Source organism: Leptonychotes weddellii, chromosome 7 (assembly GCF_054177405.1).
Source record: "Leptonychotes weddellii isolate Sample4059 chromosome 7, ASM5417740v2, whole genome shotgun sequence".
NCBI classification, from domain to species: domain Eukaryota; kingdom Metazoa; phylum Chordata; class Mammalia; order Carnivora; family Phocidae; genus Leptonychotes; species Leptonychotes weddellii.
The window spans coordinates 109,359,750-109,382,770 of NC_138375.1; the positions used below are offsets into that span (position 1 = coordinate 109,359,750).

Here is a 23,021-nt window from a genome sequence, read left to right on the forward strand (position 1 = left end):
TGAGCAGATGGATGTTAGGTAAACCTACCGTAATCAGTTCACAATATATGTGAATCAAACCACGATGCTGTAAACCTTAAACTTATTCAGTGATGTATGTCAATTTTCTCAATAAAACTGCAGAAAAAAAAAAATCCCATTTGAGAGACAGTCTACAAACACCTGACCAAAACTCCTCGAAACTGTCAAGGTCACCAGAAACAGGAAAATCACAGCCAAGAGGACCCTAAGGTAACATGACAACCAAATGTAATGTGGTAACCTGTATGGGATTGTGGGACACAAAAAAGGACATTAGATTAAAAAACAAAATCCTGAATAAAGTATGGAGTTTAGTTAATAATAATGTATCAGTATTGGTTTATTAATGTCATAAATGTATCACGCTAATTTAAGATGTTAATAGGGAAAACTGGATCTGGGGTACATGGAAACTACATTTTCTCAATGTTTCTGAAATTTTTTAAATGTTACAAAATTAAAGGTTATTTTAAAATATTTTTTTTAAAAAACTTGTTTTAAAAAAAGGAAAGGGAAAAAAATTATTAAAGCCTGAAGAATGCAATTTGAGCACTTACCTCTGAGAAGAGACTGGAAGGGAAGGGAAATCAAGCTTTCCTTTACAAGTGTACTGTCTGACTCGAGGCTATGAAGAATATCTGTGTACTAATGCCTAACAAGAAATGCTTAATTTTAAATGCCACATTTAAGCACTGAATAATACATAAAATCAAACTTAAACAGAAGTCACTCCCTAAACCCATGTATTTCTATTCATAAACTATCCAATTTCCAGAAAAACCTCCAAATCACATTCAAGCATCTCATTAACTAGTAACTGATATTAGTGCAATATGTGAATTTAAACGAAAAAATGTCAATATTCAATTGCTAAGGGGCATAAAAAACATACATGTGAAACAAACTGCTTTTATCAGTAAGAAAATATTTCACCAGAAACATTCTTAAATTTGATCAGTATTTAGACCCAGTATGTACCACTTTTAATATAATAAATTGTGTTATTCAGGGAAAAAAAATGAGTCATCCTAATTTTAACAGCAGGAAGTGCTAAATGATGTCTATTAACACTCACTTTATTACTACACTTGGTGAAGGCAAAATAACACATCCTGCACATCTATCTAGACAGCCACTAGGATCAATTACAACTGGAGTATATAAAGCTCAACAAATTCAATGTATGGTATTTACCAACTGCCTATATTGGCAAAAATGATTTGAGAACAAAGATAAGACCATCAAGCTTATTATCAGCATCAATCTCTAATTAAATTGTTAGGAGCTGCTTTATCTAAATGGGCACCATCCACTACTACGAGAATATGTTCCACTAAACATCTGTACTTTTTATTATTTATTTATTTGAGCTAGAGAGAGCGAGCAAGAGAGAGCGAGAGACAGCACAAGGGGGGGAGGGGCAGAGGGAGAGGAAGAAGCGGGCTCTCCACTGATCAGGGAGCCCAACACAGGGCTTGATCCCAGGACACCTGAGCTGAAGGCAGACACTTAACCGACTGAGCCACCCAGGCACCCCATAAACAGCTGTACTTGTTCAAAGACAACATAAAAGTAAATTATTAAGAAACCAAAGTAATTATTTTAAAGCCCTAAAAACAGATAAATCAGAAGATGGCACTTGAACCTCTTCAAGCCTTTCCTTTTTTTTTTTATTAGTAAGAATACAAAGTCACTCTCACAGAAGGATTTATTTTATAATATAATTTTATGTAAAGTAATATGATACAATCGGTGTCTAGCGTAAAGTAATTTGAAGTTACAGGCAGGCAAACCAGGGGGTGGTGTCAGTTGAGATGATGCCAGGATTTCCTCAATTGGGCCTTAGTCCCTCAGTGCAAAGAGAGAATGATAAAACCAATTAAATCTCCCCTAACAAGTGGTCACCAGTAGGAGCAGGCAAGAAAATTAAGAATGAATCAGCAAGTATCCATCACCGCTACAAAAAAACAGTCACTGCTTACTAAGAGGGAGTCAAATAAGAATCACAGTTGTAGATCTACAGCTCCTGACACAAATTCTGTTTCCATATTCATAACAGATGACAAAAGGGCTCTAATGATTTATTTCTCACATACGAACTGCTTACAACATCTTTTAGAGTTACACACAAAAATATTTTTATGGATGTAATAACATGATTTCTAAGGTTTGCTTCAAAATAATGGTGGGGAGTATAAATGAAACAACATTACCCATTTGTTGATTACTGTTGTTAGATTTATTATACATTTTAGTATATGTTTGGAATTTTCATAGTAAAAAGGTGAAAATGTAAATATTACTAAGAAATGACTCTACTCCTACAACTCAACAAAAAGCAAAGAACCCAATTCGAAAGTGGGTAAAGGACTTGAACATGCATTTCTCCAAAGAAGATTTACAGATGCCAAAAAGCACATAAAAAAATTCTCAATACCACTAATCATTAGGGAAATGTAAATCAAAACTACAGTGAGATACAACTTCATGCCCATTAGGATGGCTTTATCAAAAAATAACAAGTGTTGATGAGGATGTTAAAAATTGGAACTCTTCAAAAAAAAATTGGGACTCTTATGCACTGCTGGTAGGAATGTAAAATGGTGTAGGTACTATGGAAAACTATTTTTTTAATCAAAAAATTTAAAAAAGCATTACCATATGAACCAGCAATTTTACTTCTGAGTATATACCCAAAGGAACTGAAAGCTGGCACTCAAAAGATAGTTGTACACCCATATTCACAGCAGCATTATTCACACTGGTCAAAAGGCAGAAGCACCCCAAATGGGCACCTTTGGATGAAAGGATAAACAAAATATGCTCTATGCATACAGTACTATTCAGCCTTAAAATGGGAGGAAATTCTGACTGTACAACATGGATAAACCTGGGGGATATGAAGCTAAGTGAAATAAGCCAGCCACAAAAGGACAAATACTATATAATTCCACTAACATGAGGTATTAAGAGTAATCAAATTCACAGAAAATAGAATGATGGTTGTGGGGGCCGGGAAAGGGGAAAGAAAGGAGTTATTGTTCAATGGGTATGGAGTTTCAGCTGGAGAAGATGAAAAAGTTCTGTAAATGGATGGTGGTGATGGTTGCCCAACAATGTGAATGTATTTAATGCCACTGAACTGTACACTTAAAAATGGTCAAAATGGTAAATTATATGTATTTTTTTACTACAATTTTTAAAAGTTTTTAAAAAAACAATTCTACCCAACTCAATATTTTTTGAAAAGTTTTCTTTGATCATTGCACATATGGGCCACAAATACAGCAAAATAACCTTAAAATCTTGACGTAACATTCTAAGGGGCATTCCAACATATAATTACAACTTTTCAAACTAAAAAAATAAAACCACATGGGCACTTTCTGCCCCTTCCTCCAGGATCGTGACTTCATCTAACACTTCAGCATAAATATGGTTTGGCTTGGCAGAGATGAAATTCTTTCCCTGATCTATCAAAACCTTCCTCCACAATCCTGAGAGAATTTATACAAAAAGGTATCATTCCCAAAGCAGCTCTACAATGTCATCAGACTGCATTACAAGCCTATTAGTGATGCTTACAAGTGGGCAACTTCTGCAGCAGGCAGTAAGTCTGAAACTAAACATTTCACAGTCTATTTTTAAGCCTAGATGGCAGTGTCATTGTTGCTTCCTTAGATTAGATTCAAATCAAAAGAGCTGAAAACATTTCAGGAAGTATTTGGCAAAATTCATAAAACAGGCAAAGATACAGTCCACTGAGGCAAAGAGGGCCTGGAATGGATGAACAGGAACAAACACCTGCAGAGAGAGCGACGTATTACAAATTTCACAACACTGGGCCTCCCTACACCTTTCTGAAACAATTCTTCTGAATGTTTGGATATACAATCTCGGCTTCAAAATGCAAAAAGGGGGAAAAAAAATAAAGCCATGGGGAACCTACGAGCCCAGGCTTTCTGCGCAGTCTGTCATAACACTAAATTCAAGTTGTGCACATAGTGCACTCCCAATAAGAAACCCATATAGGCAAACTTGTGTTTGTCTCTAGTAATGAATCATACAGTCTTCCACTGCGTTTACTTTACTAGAGAACCAGCTCTATTTGATTAACCAGATCGAACAGAACTCAGAACTGCCTTTTGTGACAACCAGAGTATCATGCTGCTATCAGGTTGCCTGGACAATTCACCGATATTCTATAATGCAAAAGCCTTTTAAATATGTATACTCTCTGACCAAGCGTTTCCACATCTGAAAATTTATACTAAGGAAAAGAGATGAAGATGTATGTAAATGAAACTTCAGTGAATAAAAAAAATTATGAACATACTTAGTGACCAATAGGCAACTGACTTGAACTATGGTACAACCAGTTACATGCTATGCCGACATGAAAATATTAAACCACCCTATGTAGCTATATTGTGTGCCTCTGTACATACATGTAAACAAATACATGTACCTGCAAATTTGTGAATGCACATGTGTCTGAGAACATGATACACATGGGCACATATGCACCAAATGTGTGCAAGTATAATCAGTGGCCCATGGAATGGTACACGTGTACAAAGATGTGCCTGTATATATGTATGGGTACAAGAGAAAAATACATATGCACATATACATCTGCTAAATGCACATGCCTATATTTGGAATGTGAGCCTGTTTTAAGTAGGTGAGTGTGTATTTATCCTTGTAATCACTACTTAGAGCCTGTGACCTTAAGTTAATGAGCCTCTTGGAGTCCTGACTTTGTCATCTATACAATAATACCAAACCCTGCTTCATGCAGGTTTTATGAGGATTAGTGAAATTATGGATGTAACGCACTTAGTACCGTGACTGGCATGTAGTAAATGCTCAGTCAATATTAGCTTTCCTTATCTGCACACATGTATACTGATTTATACTTACGTATATTTACATACTTATAAGTCCACAAAGATACACATCAAAATACTAACTTTGGCTACCTATGGGTGATAGATTTTTATTGTGGGGTTTTGGGGGGGCTGGCTTTCATATTTTGCAATTTTTCTAGGAAGATTCTTTTTTTTTTCATGGTTTTTGGAGGTTATTTCTGAAACATAATGATTTTTAAAAATAAAATAAAGATGAGGCCTCTCCCTGACATAGCTCAATTCGGCATCTTTAAAGCTATTAACTACTACACCAAGGAATGCATAGTTTTGATACTCCACCAAATTTTTTGTATTCCAGCAATATGTCAGCATTACCTAATAGCTCAAGAAGATGGCAGTACAAAGAAAAGCCACAGCTTTTTGCTTGTTTGCCTTATCCAAAGCAGGATGAAAAGAATGAATTAGATCACACTGTGGGGTACATGTGATTTTTGAACACTGTGTAGACAGTTAAGTGACACTTGTCGTTTGTATTTTATTAAAGCAGGGAGGAACCCAGAGCCTTGCCCAAGGTCATACAAAAAAGCATGTGCCAGACCCCAGGCTGTGAGAGATCTGAGGACTAGACTGCACTGCCACAGTTTGGGCGTGTTTATGAAACCAAGAAGCTAAATTCTTAACCAGTCATTTCAGAAGTCTGGCTGGAGGAGGGAGGAAATTACAACACAGCCCTGATGACAGCAAAACAAACTGGTAACTGGCTGCATTGGGTTAATCTAGATGTTTTAATCATACTGGTCTTCCTTATTTCTAAAACGCAAAACTGTAGCTCATCAATGATAGGACACTTAATATCATAAAAGCACGACTGACATTTGTATGCAAATTATATCAAAAACATCTGAAACGACAAAACGCAAGCAGTTATCTGCGGTTCCAATCAACACCAGTTCCTACCTGGCTTAATTCCCACAATTATGATATGTTAGGTTAAATACCACTAAAAACCCTGCAGATTGTCTCTGAATTTCCGAGGGGAACCCAGCTACAGAGACAGGCGAGTAAAACAAGCAGCTCTTTTCCCTAGGGCCTCAATTTAGAAATTATAACCGGGATAATACTCCAATCAACCCCTATACATTTCCTCCCCAGCCATGCTATTAAATCTCCTTAAACGTCATTTCCAAGCTTTTAAAACACACACCCAGGCACACGCCCTGCAGCCTTCCATGAAGCTCGACATTTTGGGGCATCGCCCCAATTAAACACCGCCTTTCCCAAACGTACTGCAAACTGCGGACTTGCCTCTCGTCTCATTTTTTGACTTTTGTCTTAAAACCAGAGGCGAGGGGGATGGGTTTCGACAGACTAGGCTCTGAAACCCTGAGCAATCGCATCTCGCGGGGAGCTGTCGGCCGCAGTAGCAGCGATTTTAATCTTTTCTCTCCACCTCGTTTCCTTTCCCATCTCACGCTTGCTTTTTTTTTTTTTCTTCTTTCCAATGACATCAAACCAAAAGAGGAGCAAGGAAAACTGAATGCCCCCGGGTCGCTGCCTCCCGAGGGTCGCGGGTTCTGCCTCGGGGACCCGCCCGCCGCGGGAACTGCGGGAAACGCTGCGGGGCAGAGGTTTTCCACCGCCCGAGTGCCGCCCCAGGTCGCGGAGGGATGGGCCGGGCTCGCGGCGGCCTCGAATCCGAGCGCGGGGCCCGCCCGGCCCTCTGAGGCCGGGCGCGGCCTGCTAAGCCGCGGCGTCGCGTCGGCCACAGCCTGGGGCCAGAGACGCCTGAAGCGGCCGACCGGCGGGGCAGGGTCCGGGACCGAGGGCTGGAGGCCGGGGGGCCGGGGCGGGACTCGGCGTCGCTCACCTGCTGGTACCGGCTGCCGCAGGCCGGCTCCACCGCCGCCAGCGCCGCCAACGCCAACGCCATGGCGCAGCCGGCCGCAGGGAAGGAAGGCGAGCGAGCGAGCGAGCTAAAGGGGCGCGGGCGCTGCGGCCTGGGAGCGCGGGGAGGCCGAGGGGGACGCGCCTCGGGTGGGTCTGGATGGCCGCCGCCGCTTCCAGGCAAGCCGCTCTCCTCAGGCTGTGAGCGCCGCCGCCGCCGAGGCTCCGACGCGGCCCCTGGGGAGGAGGCGGGGACGCCGCCGACGACGCTGCGCCGCCGCCCCGCCCCCCACTCGCGCCGCGCGGCCAGGCCAGGCCTCACCCCGCGACGCCGCCTTGGCCCCGCGGAGCCGCCGCCCGGGGTGGGGTCCGCCCTTGCGCGGCGAGGCCGCTGAAAAAGAATTACCCACTGAGGAGCACCTCGTACGAGCTCTGAGCTTTCCCCGTGTGTTCTCTTCTAACCCTCATCGTACACCCCGACATGGGGGCCACAGCCCCATTTAAGAGGTCGCTGGCGTCCAGGGAGGTTGACAACCTGGCCCAGCAGCGATCTGATCCCTGGTACCTGCTGCACAATCTCGGTTCTTTTCCAAGTCCCTTCTTGTCTGCCATCTTCGTAGAGCAGGGGTCTGCTACCGCAGGGCAGAGGCCAAATCCGGTCCAGTGGTGGTGGAAAGTATAAGAAATGGACGTTTCATTGTCCATAAATTAAGTTTTACTGGAACGCAGCCGCTCCCGTTTGTTGAGTATGGCCAGTAAATCCTAGTACTTGTTATTTGGCCCATTACAGAGAAGTTTCCTGAGCCTACATCCTCCAGAATTCCTTAGATCTCGAACAAACCCTAGTTAGGATGGATGATCGTAATAGCATCCTCCTTTTTATGCAGCCCTTTAGTATTTTAACAGCCTCACCTGTAGATATAGACATATTTTTCTGTTTTATATATATTATATATATATAAAGTAGGCTCCACCCAGCATGGAGCCCAACTGGGGGCTTGAACTCAGGACCCTGAGATCAACACCAAGCTGAAATCAAGAGTTGGGCTCTTAACCCACTGAGGCACCCAGGAACCCCAACATGAGATTTTTCTTTTTTGGTGGGCGGCAAAGCAAAGTTTATTGAGTGATGGCAAAGTGATAGTACAAAGCTCCGGAAGAGGGAGGGGACCCCAGAGGGTTGCCCCCCACCCCATGGTATTTTTCTGAACCAAAGCTCTCTGAGGAGGTGACATGAATGGCCAAACTCCAAATATTCAGCCATGCTGAGAGCTTTCCTGATAACGGTAACATGTGCAAAGTCTCTGAGAGGAGTGAGAGCTTGCCTTGTGGAAGAACTGAAAGGAGGCAGGCAGAACTGCCACATACGAGATACAATTATCAATGTTTCCCAGATGAGGAAATTAAGCTTGAAGAGATTAAATATCCTACCCAAGAACACAGAGCTAGTGAGGGGAAAAGCTGGAATGTAAACCCATTAAACCAGCATTGTTAACCATTATCATGCAACTAAATTATAAACTCGGTGAAGATGAAAGTATATATCTCTTAAATATTTTGATATTTCCCATAGCACAGCATAGCTATATAGCAGGCATTTAAGGTCTGCTATTTCCTTCTGTCATACTCAGCCACCTGGAATTGCTTCTACACACATGTCCAACACGGGGAAAAAATGGATCTTTGAAGCTTGTTGCAATTCCCATTTCTTTTTGATTGCCCTTCCAACTTAGTCATCTAAGGTTGGCATTAATATGATCATTGTTTTAGCCTCTGATTTTCAAGTTTAGTTAACTACATATTTTTTGACCATAGCTGTGTTTTGAACCTACCCTGAGGTTTCTACATATACGAGCCAATTGTAATCAATAAAAATTCTAGATATTTATCTTCCTCACTCTAAGTTCTCCACCAGTTTCCAAACTCCTACATGTCTGTCCCAACATCCAAGCGTTAGCCTCACATATTTACACTTTTGAGAAGTGAACAAACCCAGCAAGATGCCAAGCTGAGAGTCTCAAAATGGTACACTCTTTACTCTGTCCCTTAGTTGCTTTTAATCCAGAAAAACCACCTTTAAATGTAATAAGGTACAGTGAATCGTTCTACACCTAATGTCCTACCTTGTGGTCTTATATAAGGGAAAAAAAATGTCTAATTTGAAATGCTTTAAAATCTCACCAATAAAAGTAGAAACCCAGATTTCTTTGCCCAGATTATCTAAATTTACTTGTAAGAAGGAATAAAAAAGATGTCTGTGCTGCCGCATATGGCTATGGGAGCAACAACTGCCATCTTTACGCACGTCCGCGGCGCCGTGACGTTTGCGGAAAAGATGTTGCTACCCTTCCCGTCTACTTCTTTCCTAAATTACTTTCTCCCCCGATAGCGATACACTCCCTGCATATGAACGTAATATAAATACTGGGCTTTCTCCCTGGAATATTGTCTCTCCAAAGGAAAAAAAAAAAAAAAGTTCATCTGTAGCTTCCAGTCTCCCTTTCCTACTCCTTTTCTGATACCCTGAACCAAAATGTTTTACGTTCACAGGAAGTCTTGGTGGTTTTTCTTTTTTTTTTCTCTGAATTCCCCGCCCCACCCCGCCCCGCCCAAAGCCTTTAATAAGTAAATGGAGGTGATTTGTGTTGATTCAATGGATGGGTAAATTGGGAAGTTGAGAAACTGAGTCACCGCTGTATAAGGTCTCCCGTTGGCAAGCAAACTGTACAGTGAAGGGGAAAACTGAATTTCTGACTCACGGATCCATGCCTGCTGCAAGCCAAGCAGACAGCAAAGATAATCCAAAGCTATAAAAAGTGCACTCTTTGGCTTCATCTGGAGATGTTGTCAAAGAGTTTCCACAGAGAAAGTTATTAATTTCAGATTGCTGCACTTAGAAACTTATTTCCCCACAGAACAGCAGTAATACTTTCCATGTGCAATACTTTTTATGTGAATTGCTGACTCTGAATCATCCATCCTGAGAGAGAAGAGAAATATTATGGACAAGTACAAGCATAGCTCACGTCTGTTTCTCTACCCTCCCCACCCCCCCATTTAGATAAAAACTCCTCCAGAATAGATGTGGTCTTCTGTCTTTCACATCCACCTGAGGCCTGTCCGAGGCAGCACTGAGCTCAATAAGTAACCAAGAAGGGTTTGTTAAATTTTAAACAAAGTCTCATTGGTCTAATATCTCATTTCAGACCTTGAATGTCTCCAGCTAATCTTTACAGAGCTCCCACTGAACCATGCTTTTCCATTTCCACTTACTTACTCCTTTTAATTCTCATTACATTACTATGAGTTCCATTAAAGGCAAAGGTGATATCTTCATATTACAAATAAAGAAATTATCTACTGATAATTACTACTGTTTGTGGAGCACCTTCTTGATCTTGGACCCTTCCATAGGTCTTCTCCTTAATCCTCATAACAAACCCAGTCTGCAGGTAAAAGAGATTCAGGAGATGTACATCACTTGCTCAGTTAGTGACAGTGGAACCAGGATGCAAATTTAGATCTGTCTGATAACAAAACTTGAGCACTGCTCTGTAGAGGAGTGCAGAAGTTAGTAGAGGAGAGTAGAAGAGAGTAGAGGAGAGTAGAAGACACAGAAGAACCAGTCTCATCCTTGGAGTCTGCAGTGAAATAGAGAAGATAGTGAACACAGATTCAAGACATTTTTTCAAATATAAAAACTGCAAGTTAATTACAGCTGTCTTGGGCTATATTAACTAGAGATGGTGAAGAGAATTATGTGATCATGTGTGATAATCAGGTAAGGATTAAAGAGAAAGGGTTCTGAATGAGAAAAAAGGCTTTGCCATGAATTGGAAGGCACACCCAGTCAGGAGTATGCTTGTAAAAAGCTTAGAACAGGGGGGCAGCAACTTTTATGTAAAGGGATAGACAGTACTGGAAATATTTTGGACTTTGTGGGCCACAAGTTTTCTGTCACAACTACTCTACTTTGCCACTGTATCATCAACATGGCCATAGACCATATCAAGCAAATTGGATGGCTGTGTTCCAATAGCACTTTATCTATCATCACTGAAATTTGAACTTCTTATTTTCACATGTCATGAAATATTATGTTTCTTCTGATTTTTCTCAACTATGTAAAAGAAGGTAAAAATTATGGTTAACTCTCAGTTCATACAAAAACAGGTAGTGTGTGCGATTTGGCCCCCAGGCAGTAGATGGCCAGCCCCTAGCTTCCTAGCAGGACAAAAAAAAAAAAGTTTATGTGCTAAGAGCTTGAGTAGGAATTTTAAACCACAGAGTAATGCAGAAGGCCTAATGGAGAGGCAAGGGAAAGAGAGAAGAGGATGGGTATTTATAAAAGATCTTAAACTACAAATGGCTTCTGCAAAAATGTAAGCCAGAGGAAAAGTGTTAGTCAGTTAGGGATCCATCATGAGATTCCTGATTCCTTGGCTTATCTTCTTGCCCCTGCAATGCAATTGATTTATTTATTCAACAGATATTAATTGAGCACCAATATGGGCAATTGCTGTGGCTTTCTGCCTAAAACCTGAAACTACAAAAGAATAGTTTCTCATTTATTCTCCAAAATGAAATTAAGAAATGCTAAGTGTGGGTATTAACATACCGTAAGATTTGGTATGTTATGTCTTTATTTTTATTCATTTCCAACTATTTTCTAATTTCACTTGTGATTTCTTAGACCCATTGGTTACTTAGCAGTGTGTGGCCTAATTTTGACCTATCTGTGCATTCCCCTAATTTCTTTCTGTCATTGATTGCTAATTTCATTCCATTGTGATTGGAGAACATACTTTGTATTTTTTTTCTTTTTCTTTTCTTTTTTTTTTTTTTTTTTTTGGTGGACAGCAAAGCAAGGTTTATTGAACAATAGCAGGGTGATCTTATGAAACTCCCAAGGAGGGAAGGGACCACAGGGGGTTGCCCGTACTTTGTATTTTTTCAATCCTTTTAAATTTATAGAGGTTGGCTTTATGCCCTAGCCTATGGTCTACCCTGGAGAATGTTCCATGTTCACCTGAAAAGAATGTCTATTCTGCTATTGTTGGGTGGCATGTTCTCTAGGTATGTCTATTGGGTCTAGTTGGCTTATAGTGTAGTTCAAGTCTTCTATTTCCTTGTTGCTCTTCTGGCTAGTTGATCTTCTGGCTAACCATTATTGAAAGTAGATTGTTGAAGTCTCCCACTTATAATTGTAGAATTGTCTATTTCTTCCTTCACTGGTGTCAGTTTTGCTTCATATAGTTTAGTGCTTTATTGTTAGGTACATATACATTTATAGTATTTACTTATTTTATACACTGTCTCGATCCAAAAAGGATTTAAGTGATTGCAGTATAGTAAAGAAATCATAGATTAGAAGTAGATGAGAAAAGAAGAAGCAAAACAAAAATAGCAACATGAAACAGACCTCGCCTTCTTGTTCACCGTTATCTCCATATGAACAGAGCCTGGCATATAATAGGCCCTTGTAGGATTGAAATAGCATCAGGAATGAGTTTAACACAAAAATGAAGTTATACATGTTACAAGCGCACCAAAAAAGTGGAGACCTGACTGGTTATACAGCTGATAGGGAACCTGAGCTAAATAAAACAGGGTACCAAGACCGATAGAGAAATTTCTTCCAAGAGTCCTCAGTAACATTTAATTAGAAAGATGCTGAACTGACCTGTCTGTCCTAAATAGAATACATGCTTTAAATTTTGGGGAACCCCCCCTGCCAGGAGAGATGCTGCAACTTGGTCCTCCATGTATTGACTGCCACATTTGATTGTGTAAATAGTGCATTGACACAGTCCAGGGAGAGCCAGGCCATTATAGTCTACGCAAATGACACCCTCCACCCTGATCTGGGCAATATACAACCTATGCAACCATAAGAGGCATCCCCATAAAATCTTTACATGATCCCACCCCTGACAAATGGCTCACAATATATTTAGGGGTGTTGTGGGTGACAAAGGAATGAGGAATGAAGAACAGCGAAGTGTCCACAAGGAAATCAAGCGTCTGATTCTCATCTTTGGACCCAGCATACCAACCAGTTGCTTTAACTAAGTGTCTTGAACACAAGAACAAGGTGAGTAGGGAAAGTGCCTGGCTCTCCACCCCTCAGGCTGATTCCTAAGACAAGAAAAGGTTTTCTCCCATTTCCCCAGTGGGTAATTTTCTCCCTGTGTTCAGGAAGTATCGTAAGAAACGGGATTACACGAGGGAAATACTAAAGCTCAGGGATCTGCACTGTCTGCACTGTGTCAGGGGACATACTACTTGTGCTAATTATGACAACAAAGACGAGCCCCCCGCAGGGTCCCCCACTGGAAGAAGCTGATGTTGGCTTAAACTCAGCCGCAGCTTGTGAGCACACATGCTGGTTGCTCACAGGTCACCAGGAAACTCTGCCTGGCTGACTTAGAGCAGCCTTTAAGGAAAGGACAAGGGAGACTCTCTAGTTTTAAATAAGATTACATGAGGACCAGGAAATCACACCTTAGTTTTGGGTTTTTTTTTTTTTAATTTTTTTAAAAGATTTTATTTATTTATTTGACAGAGAGAGAGAGCACAAGCAGGGGGAGAGGCAGAGGGAGAAGCAGGCTCCTTGCTAAGCAGGGAGACCAATGTGGGGCTCGATCCCAGGACCCTGGGATCATGACCGGAGCCGAAGGCAGATGCTTAACGGACTGAGCCACCCAGGCGCCCCCATACCATAGTTTTAAAGCAGTGTTGAAATCCTGGCCAAATTACTCAGGAGCTCCTCTAACATTATCCCTGTGTGGGGCTCTTCCTCATTCACATCTTGGGTAACTGAAGCCCACAGATGGAGCAAAGACAAGCCCCCTTCTATGCCAAATTCCTCCCCTGGAGTCAGCCATGCAGTGATAGAGTAATGGTACAAGGTGGGTTGGCACCTGGCACGCAGCCTTTCCAGAGCTGATGGTGACAAAACAGATTTCAATTTTAAATAGTAATTGGCCACCGGCTCAGGGGTCGAATGGAAGTTGTGTTCGCTTTTGAAACACCATTCTCTTGCCTTGACTTTCCTTTACCTGTTAGTCACTCTGTAAGCAAACATGGCCGATACACTAGTCTACAGGTCATCCAGAACACTGGCTTAAATTGCCACTGATGTTTCTCACCATAAAAAATTAAAGATGCATTTTTTATTGTTCACTGTCCTAAAAAAGATGCGTCTGATATCACTGCCCCCAAGACCACTACTTTAATTATCACACGTACTGAGCACTTACTTTATGCCAGGAATTGTGCCAAACAATTTACATTTTTTTATCTTTTCTACTGTTGATAAGAAACACATGAGATAGGGGCGCCTGGGTGGCTCAGTCATTAAGCGTCTGCCTTCGGCTCAGGTCATGATCTCAGGGTCCTGGGATCGGGCCCCGCATCGGGCTCCCTGCTCCACAGAGAGCCTGCTTCTCCCTCTCCCACTCCCCCTGCTTGTGTTCCCTCTCTTACTGTGTCTCTCTCTGTCAAATAAATAAATAAAATCTTTGAAAAAAAAAAGAAAGAAAAAGAAACACATGAGGTAGAATCTATTTTATCTCTATCCTCTGGATGAGGGAACAAGTTGCATGAAGATAATTATCTTGCCTTTGTGTGTATGTCATAGAAGACAAGAGCTAAAAGGGCTTTTGAAATCATTTGGTTTGATCCTTCATCTGACAGATGAGGAAACTGAGCTCAGAGGGGTTAGGTCACACGCCCGTGATCACACAGCCAGGAAGTGGCAGAGAGGCTATGGAACATAAGGTTCCTTCCATCCCTGAACCAAACAATCTACCACTTTGGGTTAACACACGTCACCCTGGCCTCCTGTACTCTGAGAGCGTGTGGCCCAACCTTTTATGATTCGAGGATTTGTGCCATCCCCATTGTGCTGTCCTCATGCAACCAAACTATGGTTCAGAAGAAAGGGGAGGGGCGGTATTGTGCTCTCTCTGCAACCAACTGATGATGAAGTCAAACTTCATGACTCAGAACAGGCTGAAGCTCTTGGCCCTTCACAACTTTTCCCACAGGAAACACACCAGGTTCTTGGTTACCTTTCGAGTGTTTCATGGGTGGCACAGAACATATCCAAAAATAGGTCTGTCTCCCAGAAGAGACTTGCAGCCTAAAAATGTCACTCCCTCTCCCTTTCTAAACACACATCACTGCCCTGGGGGGTAGCCCTTCTTTCCCAACTTGGCAGCTGCCTAAGGATAAGCTTTCCTCCCACCTGGAGACTAGACTTCCTTCTTGGGGAGGGGAGAGAAATGCCAATTGTCAGTAGGAAGAAAAGACCTTTCATAGGATCTTTGGCAACAATTGTTCTTCTGAGACAGATTGATTTCAAGCAAAAAGTCTAGTCTCTGACCTCTGGAAGACCAACTCAATGGAACAATGCAGGTAAAAGCACTTTGCAAACTGCGAATACCAAGAACTATCACGTGCCTTTGCATGTGTTCCCTGAATCTTCAAAATCCAGGGAGCGGAACAGATGAATTATCTAGCGATACCTCTGGTGACACAGATTTTCCAGCCACAGAGCACCAGGAAGTTTTCCCGGCCAGGGCTCTCTGTGGATAACTCCTTGTGTGCTGACATGAGGTTAGGATGACTGCAAAAGCCTCTCTGAGGCTGAGTTCATGCCGGCTCCAGGAGGGTGCAAGGTTTGTGAATGAGGCAGGAAGAGTTGCAATCAGCCAGCAGAACCGAGGAGACAGGGAGACAGCCTCATCTGGCTGTGGGAGCATCTCCTAGTTGAGTCTCTGCCATTGTGTTGACCTGGAGCTTGTCTTAAACAAAGGCATGTTTACTAGCTTCTTACCGGGTGCATGTGCTACTTGAGCTCCGTGGAACATCTTGTCATGTTAGAGGTGTTTGCAGGTCTTTGATTTTAGTCATGCAATCACTCATTCAGTAAATGCATATTTAATTCTTACTCCATGGGCAGCTTTCTATTTAAAAAAAAAAACTCCTCTATTTTCTGCCCACACGTAAAGCCCATGTACAGTGAGTATAGCTTGGAGGTAAATAGGTTTTGTTTAAAGAAGAAAAGTAAAGGAGGACCATTTTCCATTGCACCCCCTCCCTGCCACTCTCCTTGCCCCACACCATAAACTAGAGATCACTTTTGGGATACTTTCTGATCCTGGGAACTATTGTGCTCCTGGAAATCACTCATTTCAGGGCTTCGGGTGCTTGTAATGAGATGCCCAAAGACAGGGGAGATGCATGTGACTCATGTTACCTTTCCCATGTGCAGGACAGAGAGTAGTAATCCCCCTGAGGTCAGAAGCAGGTAAGAATTCTAACACAGGGCTCTGAGAAGTCACTGCTGTGTGTCTGGATCTGGCAGGTAAATTATAATCCATCCACCTCCTCTTTCCATCTGTGTATTTTTGACCAAGTTCAAGAGACGTTCAGGAAAGGATAAATGGTCATAGGTGCAGGAGTGGTTGGGAAAGATGCCACAGGGAAAGACAATTTTAGCTTTATCCTGAAGGATCCATCAAATTTGGGTAGAGTGGGCACATAGGGAAGAGGAGAGAGGAAGAATATTGGCTGTGCTGAAGTTTTGTGCACTTTTTTTTTTTTTTTAAAGATTTTGTTTATTTATTTGAGACAGAGAGAATGAGAGAGAGCACATGAGAGGGGGGAGGGTCAGAGGGAGAAGCAGACTCCCTGCTGAGCAGGGAGCCCGATGCGGGACTCGATCCCGGGACTCCAGGATCATGACCTGAGCCGAAGGCAGTCGCTTAACCAACTGAGCCACCCAGGCGCCCCATTTTTTTTTTTAAAGATTTTATTTAGTTTTGTGCACTTTTAAAAAAATGTAGTCAAATCTATGTCTCTCTCTCTCTCTTTTTTTTAATGACTTCTGCCTTTAATTTACGAAGATCCTCCTCATCCCCAAGATCATGAAAACATTTACATATATTTTTTCCTAGTACTTTTCTTTCTTACATGGACATATTTGATCAAGTTCAGTTTATTTTGGGGTAAGGAACATGGTAGGAATCCAGGATTTTTTGGGGTTTTTTAATGGCTAGCTAGATCTCATACCATTTGTTGAATAATTATTTAAAAAGTGTCCATCATATACAAAATCTCCTTTTATATATATGAGCTTATTTCTGGAACTCTGATTTTTTTTTTCACTCATCTGTTCAAATGTATATTGTGAGTCCTGCTTTTTAGAAAACTTAATTAACAAAATCCTCACATACAAATTCGATCTAAGGAAATAGAATTCTTCAGGCTGCTGCCCTAACTGTCCTAAAATGACTCAATTTTTCAAAAGCTTAAATATATATATACATTTAAACACACACACATATATACCTTTTTTGAGAGAGAGAGAGAGCACGCGCACGTGTACGCACATGTTGGGGGTGCAGAGAGGGAGAGAGAATCTTAAGCAGGTTCCATGCTTAGTGCAGAGCCCAACCGGGGACTCCATCCCACGACCCCAAGATCAGGACCTGAGCTAAATTCAAGAGTTGGGCACTTAACGGACAGACTCACCTAGGCACCCCTATATACCTTTTTATATATATATATATAACAGCTTTATTGACATATAACTTTTATTCTATACAATTAATCCATTTAAAATGCACAATTCAGTGGTCTTTCTATTTGCAATGTGCCACAATCAATTTTAGAACATTTTCCTCACCCCAAAAAAGAAACCCTGCATCCATTAGTAGTCATTCCTCATTTCCTCCCAACTGCTGCCCCTGCCAGCCCCCTGGCAACCACTAATCAACTTTCTGTCTCTACAGATTTGCCTAGTTTGGTCATTTCATATAAATAGAATCATACGATGTGTGACCTTTTGTGTTTGGCTTCTTTCACTTAGCAGAATTTTTTCGAAGTTCATCTGTGTAATAGCATGTATAGACATACTTCATTTCTTTCTATTGTTGAAGAATCCGTGGTATAGATACACCGTACTTTGTGTAACCACTCACCAGTTGAAGGATATTTTGGTCATTTCCACTTTTGGGCTATCACGAATAATGTTGCCATGAACATTCATGTACATGTTTTTGTGTGAATTATACACTCCTTTTAAAAGGAAAATTACCTTAAAAAATAAAATAAAAAGGAGCATTATCTTTTGCAAAAAGTCATATACTTCTTTGCAGGACTAGGCCTGTGAGCCATCTTTTTAGGATGATTAAAAAGTTTATTTCTGGGCACCTGGGTGGCTCAGTCATGAAGCATCTGACTTCAGCTCAGGTCATGATCCCAGGGTCCTGGGATGGAGCCCTGCATCGGGCTCCCTGCTCCGCGGGAAGCCTGCTTCTCCCTCTCCCACTCCCCCTGCTTGTGTTCCTGCTCCCGCTGTGTCTCTCTCTGTCAAATAAATAAATAAAATCTTTAAAACAATAAAAAAATAAAATAAAATAAAATAAATAAAATCTTTAAATAAATAATAAAATAAAATTATAAAAAAATAAAGCTATTTTCTTTGCAAGAATAGGATCCAGATAATTTAATTCATTTATTCATGACCTAGAGGTTCAATTTTTTTTTTTTTTTAAAGATCCTATTTAGGGGCACCTGGGTGGCTCAGTCATTAAGCGTCTGCCTTCGGCTCAGGTCATGATCCCAGGGTCCTGGTATCGAGCCCCGCATCGGGCTCCCTGCTCAGCAGGAAGCTTGCTTCTCCCTCTACCAGTCCCTCTGCTTGTGTTCCCTCTCTCGCTATGTCTCCCTCTGTCAAATAAATAAATAAAATCTTAAAAAAAAAAAGATCCTATTTATTTATTTTAGAGAAGGGGGAGGGGCAGAGGAAGAGAGAATCTGGAGCAGACTCCACGCTGAGCAAGAGCCCGATGCGGGGCTCAGTCTCACCACCCTGAGATCATGACCTGAGCTGAAATCAAGAGTCTGTCATTTAACTGGCTGAGCCACCCAGGCGCTCCGAGGTTCAGTTTTTAAACTAGCTTAAACATTTCATAAATTTTCCCTGTTAATCCTGCCATTAGTGGAATTACCACTGACAAGTTTCAGTGAAATAAATCAAAGCAAAACAAACAGACACAGTTTAACAGACCCTACTCCCCAGCTAGACTCTAAGCTCTTGAGAACAAAGACTGCGTCTTTGTTTGTGGTAGGCACACCATAAATATACTGTATTTGTTTATCAAAGGAATGAGGGAAGGTGTGTCCAGAATCAGATTTCTAGCCTTTGCCCCACCCACCTGCTCTCTGGTGTTTATGCTCCCCCCCCCCGAGATCTGGGCTTCACCCAGTGCTAAGGGACATATCAGGAGTTATCTAAGGCAGGCACAGTTGGCATTTTGAGGAAGGGAGGGGGACCACATCAACTAGAAAACCAAATGGATCCTGTTTGGTCACGTCCTTTATCTGCCAATTTTGAAAGGAGAGAAATTTCTTCATACTTTGGACTTTGTACCAAAAAACAAAAACAAACAGAAAAGAGTTTAAATACTAAATCACATTGACTCGACCAAATCCCAAAGGTGGCTGTGGAAGGGAAGAGACCTTGCGTCTTAAGCCTCACACCCTCCTGACCCCTCGGAAGCATTTCATCGCAGCTCTGGGACAAAAAGAACAAGCAGACCTTTCAGTGCTGCTATTTTCCGCACCAAGTCCAGGTAGTCAATGCTGGTAGCCCACGTGGTGCAAGAAGCACCTTCCCGGCCCAGACAGACATGGATTCCGCCAGACACTCGGACGGCAAACTGCAGGGACATCCAGAAAGCCCCTTTCGGGCAAAGGCCTCTTTGCTCCTCCTTACTTAAACCTTGCCAGACATGCCACACCAGAGGGGACACGTTTTACCTGGAAGTTCCTAGAAAATTCCACGGGGCTTGGAGAAACTCAGGCCCGACCGGAAGCAGCCGTTTGCAGACGTGCCTACGGCTGGTTCCTTGGTATTACTCGATAAGCAGTTCAGATGTCATCTCCCCAGAGGGGACTACCCTGGCCCTTCACAAAGACCTTGAGGCCCTAAAGATGAAGCTACTATCAGTCTCAGCCCACACAGTGCCCCAGTTCTCTCTCCTTAGCCACAGAAGCTCACTAAGGATGAAGGGGCCATCTGAAAGGCTGGTGGTGGTGGTTCTTTTGATCAGTTTGTTAGTCTTTCGATTTTTTTCCTCTGGTTTTATCTTCTACTCTGATGAAATGATTGTGATTTTCACCCTGTCCCAGAACAAACAGAGCTGTGACTTATGCTTCCCAGTGTTGGTTGCTAATTTCATGCACCATCAGGATTTGTGTCCTTTCATGTTTCTTTCATTAAACCTTATTTCCCCCTCTGGGATGCTGGAACATTGTGAGTAGCATATTGTCATGTGCTAGCATGCTGGGGGTTGCAGGGAGGCCAGGACTAACTTGGAGGGAACTTGTCCCTCGGTGACACCAACCCACATGAAGCTTGCTCTCCAGACTCCCCACCCTCCCTTGGGGACAGCCGTGGCTCAGCAATCACAGCTAAGCCCGGAAACCGCCTCCCGGCTCTTCTCAACAGCATTCCGGGCGGCCATCGCCAATTGAACTTAATTGGCACTATTTGGCAGTCCTGCTTGATTTATTACAATAATTGAAAAAGAAGAAATAAATCTGTCCTCAAACTGGATTCGGTTATACTGTTGCTCGGATCATGTTCCCAGTGTACAGAGGGCTATTTCAGCACCAGAAGTCTATAAGGTGGGAGGACCCCTTGTTCTTTTAAGGAGGAAGGGAATCTCTCTGAAAACATCTTTTAAAAATAAATCTTAACGTTTTTAAAGCATGGAGAAGTACAGAAAAGAAAACATTTAATGGCCCATGCTCTCCCTGCCCAGATCACTCCTGTCAATATTAGATAATAATTTTAACATTAAAATAGTAGTACATGTAGAAAGTTCGAAATTTTAATCATTAAAGTATAAAATAACAAGTGATAACTTCTGTTCCTGCCCTTCTGAATGGTAACAACTACTATTTATTAGTCGTTTTTTATGGGTCCTCCCAGAAGAAGTATATCTATGTATATACACATTCTTTTAAAATTTACCAAAAAAGGGGTCCCTGGGTAGTACAGTCAGTTAAGCATCTGACTCTTGGTTTTGGCTCAGGTCATGATCTCATGGGTTGTGAGATCAAGCCCCACATGGGGCGCCACACTGAGCATGGAGTCTGCTTGAGTTTCTCTCTCTCCCTCCCTCTGCCCCTCCACCCCCCAAATAAATAATCTTTAAAAAACATAAATAAAATAAAACTCACCAAAAAAAAAAATTTACCAAGAAAAGAGAGGGAGATCATGCTCTACATCATGTTCCACACCTTGCTTTTCTTCTTACTACCAAATAATACATCTTGGAGTTCTTCCCTGATCCACCTCATTCATTTTATCAGCACATGGGTTTTCAACATAGGGAGGTGCCATAATTTATTTAATCAGTACCCTATTAATGGCAAAGCACTTTAAAAAGACTATAAGGGGCCTTGGCAGTTAATATACCACTCACCAGCAAGAGAGTAGAGACCCCTACTTCATTCATTCACTCAAAAGCCTACAGCTCCAAAGATTATTCAGCTTGGTCCACAATATCTGGCAAATAGAACTACAAAGCAAAGCATCAGCAGAGTTGGGGGTGGAAGTGTGGTATAAAAAAAGTCATTTGCAGTGCATCAGAATGAAGATCACTTGTAATGATGTAAACACTGACAGTTCTCGGAGACTCAGTCATGTGATGGGGCCAGGGCTGGGTGACATCGATTCAGCATCGCTTCACACAGACTTCAGATGAACAGTGTCTCAGAAGCCCTACGGCACTAAAAATGCCTTTATTTTATTCAGAATGGGTATAATCTCTAGAGCTGCTGAGTCCACAGAGACAGCTATGCTTTCCTATCACCAAGGTGCCTTGATAGTAGGACCATCTTTTATTTATGTGTGTGTGTGTGTGTGTGTGTGTGTGTGTGTTTTAATTCTCCAGGGAAAGAGACCTTTGTTTTGTCCAATTCTAATTCTACCAGGGAACTGGGGTGATCATTTCAGGTAAAAATGAAAGTAGCCTCATTTGACCACCTGTTAACTGCGTGTCCTAGGCATGTCACCTAACTATTCTTTTTTTTTTTCCAAAGATTTTATTTATTTGACAGAGAGAGACACAGCAAGAGAGGGAACACAAGCAGGGGGAGTGAGAGAGGGAGAAGCAGGCTCCTGGCTGAGCAGGGAGCCCGATGCGGGGCTCAATCCCAGGACCCTGGGATCATGACTTGAGCCAAAGGCAGATGCTTAACCACTGAGCCACCCAGGCGCCCCGTCACCTAACTATTCTAAGCCTATAAAATGGCACTAAGGATGCCTACCCCACAGGGTTGTTGGAATGATTAGCTGGACAGTATATGTCCACAGGAAACACAGGGCATGCTCCCACTTGTGTATTTAGACACATATCTAGTATGTTAATCTGCAAAGAGAGATGCCTGAGAAGATGTTCACCAAAATGATAATCCTGGTTTTCTCCAAGGTGGGATTTCTGGAGGGTTTTTCTTTTTTTCTTTTTAAGATTTTATTTATTTATTGACAGAGAGAGAGAGCACAAGTAGGTAGAGCAGCAGGCAGAGGGAGAGGAAGAAGCAGGCTCTCCACTGAGCAGGGAGCTGGACATGGGGCTCGATCCCAGGACCCCGGGATCATGACCTGAGCCGAAGGCAGCCGCTTAACTGACTGAGCCACCCAGGTGCCCTGGAGGTTTTTTTCCTTGGTTTTTTCCATACTGCTTGGTTTGTTTATTTGGGGGATTTAAAAATTTTTTACAATGATCAGGAAAGACTTTTACAAAAAACATAAAGCCATTTTCAAAATGAGACAATGTATATAAAGAAAATCACAAACAGTAAGTGCTCAATCAGCAGTAAATGTTATTACTGTGAAAACTTATCATGAAAAGATGGGCCTTTCGATCCCAGAAAATCACCATTTAACTATATTTTAGACCCACAAAGCCCAATCCTTAAGAATATGGTCTTTGAGGGGCGCCTGGGTCACTCAGTCGTTGGGCATCTGCCTTCAGCTCAGATCATGATCCCAGGGTTCTGGTATCAAGCCCTGTGTTGGGCTCCCTGCTCAGCAGGAGGCCTGCTTCTCCCTCTCCCACTCCCCCTGCTTGTGTTCTTGCTCTCGTTAACTCTCTCTCTGTCAAATAAGTAAATAAAATCTTAAAAAAAAAAAAAAAAAAGAATATGGTCTTCGAAATC

The 23,021-nt window shown here is 42.1% G+C and overlaps 1 protein-coding gene and 1 long non-coding RNA gene across 2 annotated transcripts in view; both read right to left on the reverse strand.

The window, feature by feature from the left end:
• Positions 1–4,535, reverse strand: part of LOC145722724 (uncharacterized) — an 8,816-nt gene extending 4,281 nt beyond the window's left edge. The window contains exon 1 of the long non-coding RNA XR_014147201.1: positions 579–4,535. This is a non-coding gene — a long non-coding RNA (uncharacterized LOC145722724). The remainder of the gene's footprint in view (positions 1–578) is intronic.
• The window catches only part of NDFIP1 (Nedd4 family interacting protein 1), a 52,136-nt gene extending 45,166 nt beyond the window's left edge, over positions 1–6,970 (reverse strand). The window contains exon 1 of the mRNA XM_006739470.3: positions 6,760–6,970. Within this exon, the coding sequence (XP_006739533.1) occupies positions 6,760–6,822 (63 nt within the window). The 5' untranslated portion in view covers positions 6,823–6,970. The remainder of the gene's footprint in view (positions 1–6,759) is intronic.
• Between the last annotated feature and the right edge of the window lie 16,051 nt (positions 6,971–23,021).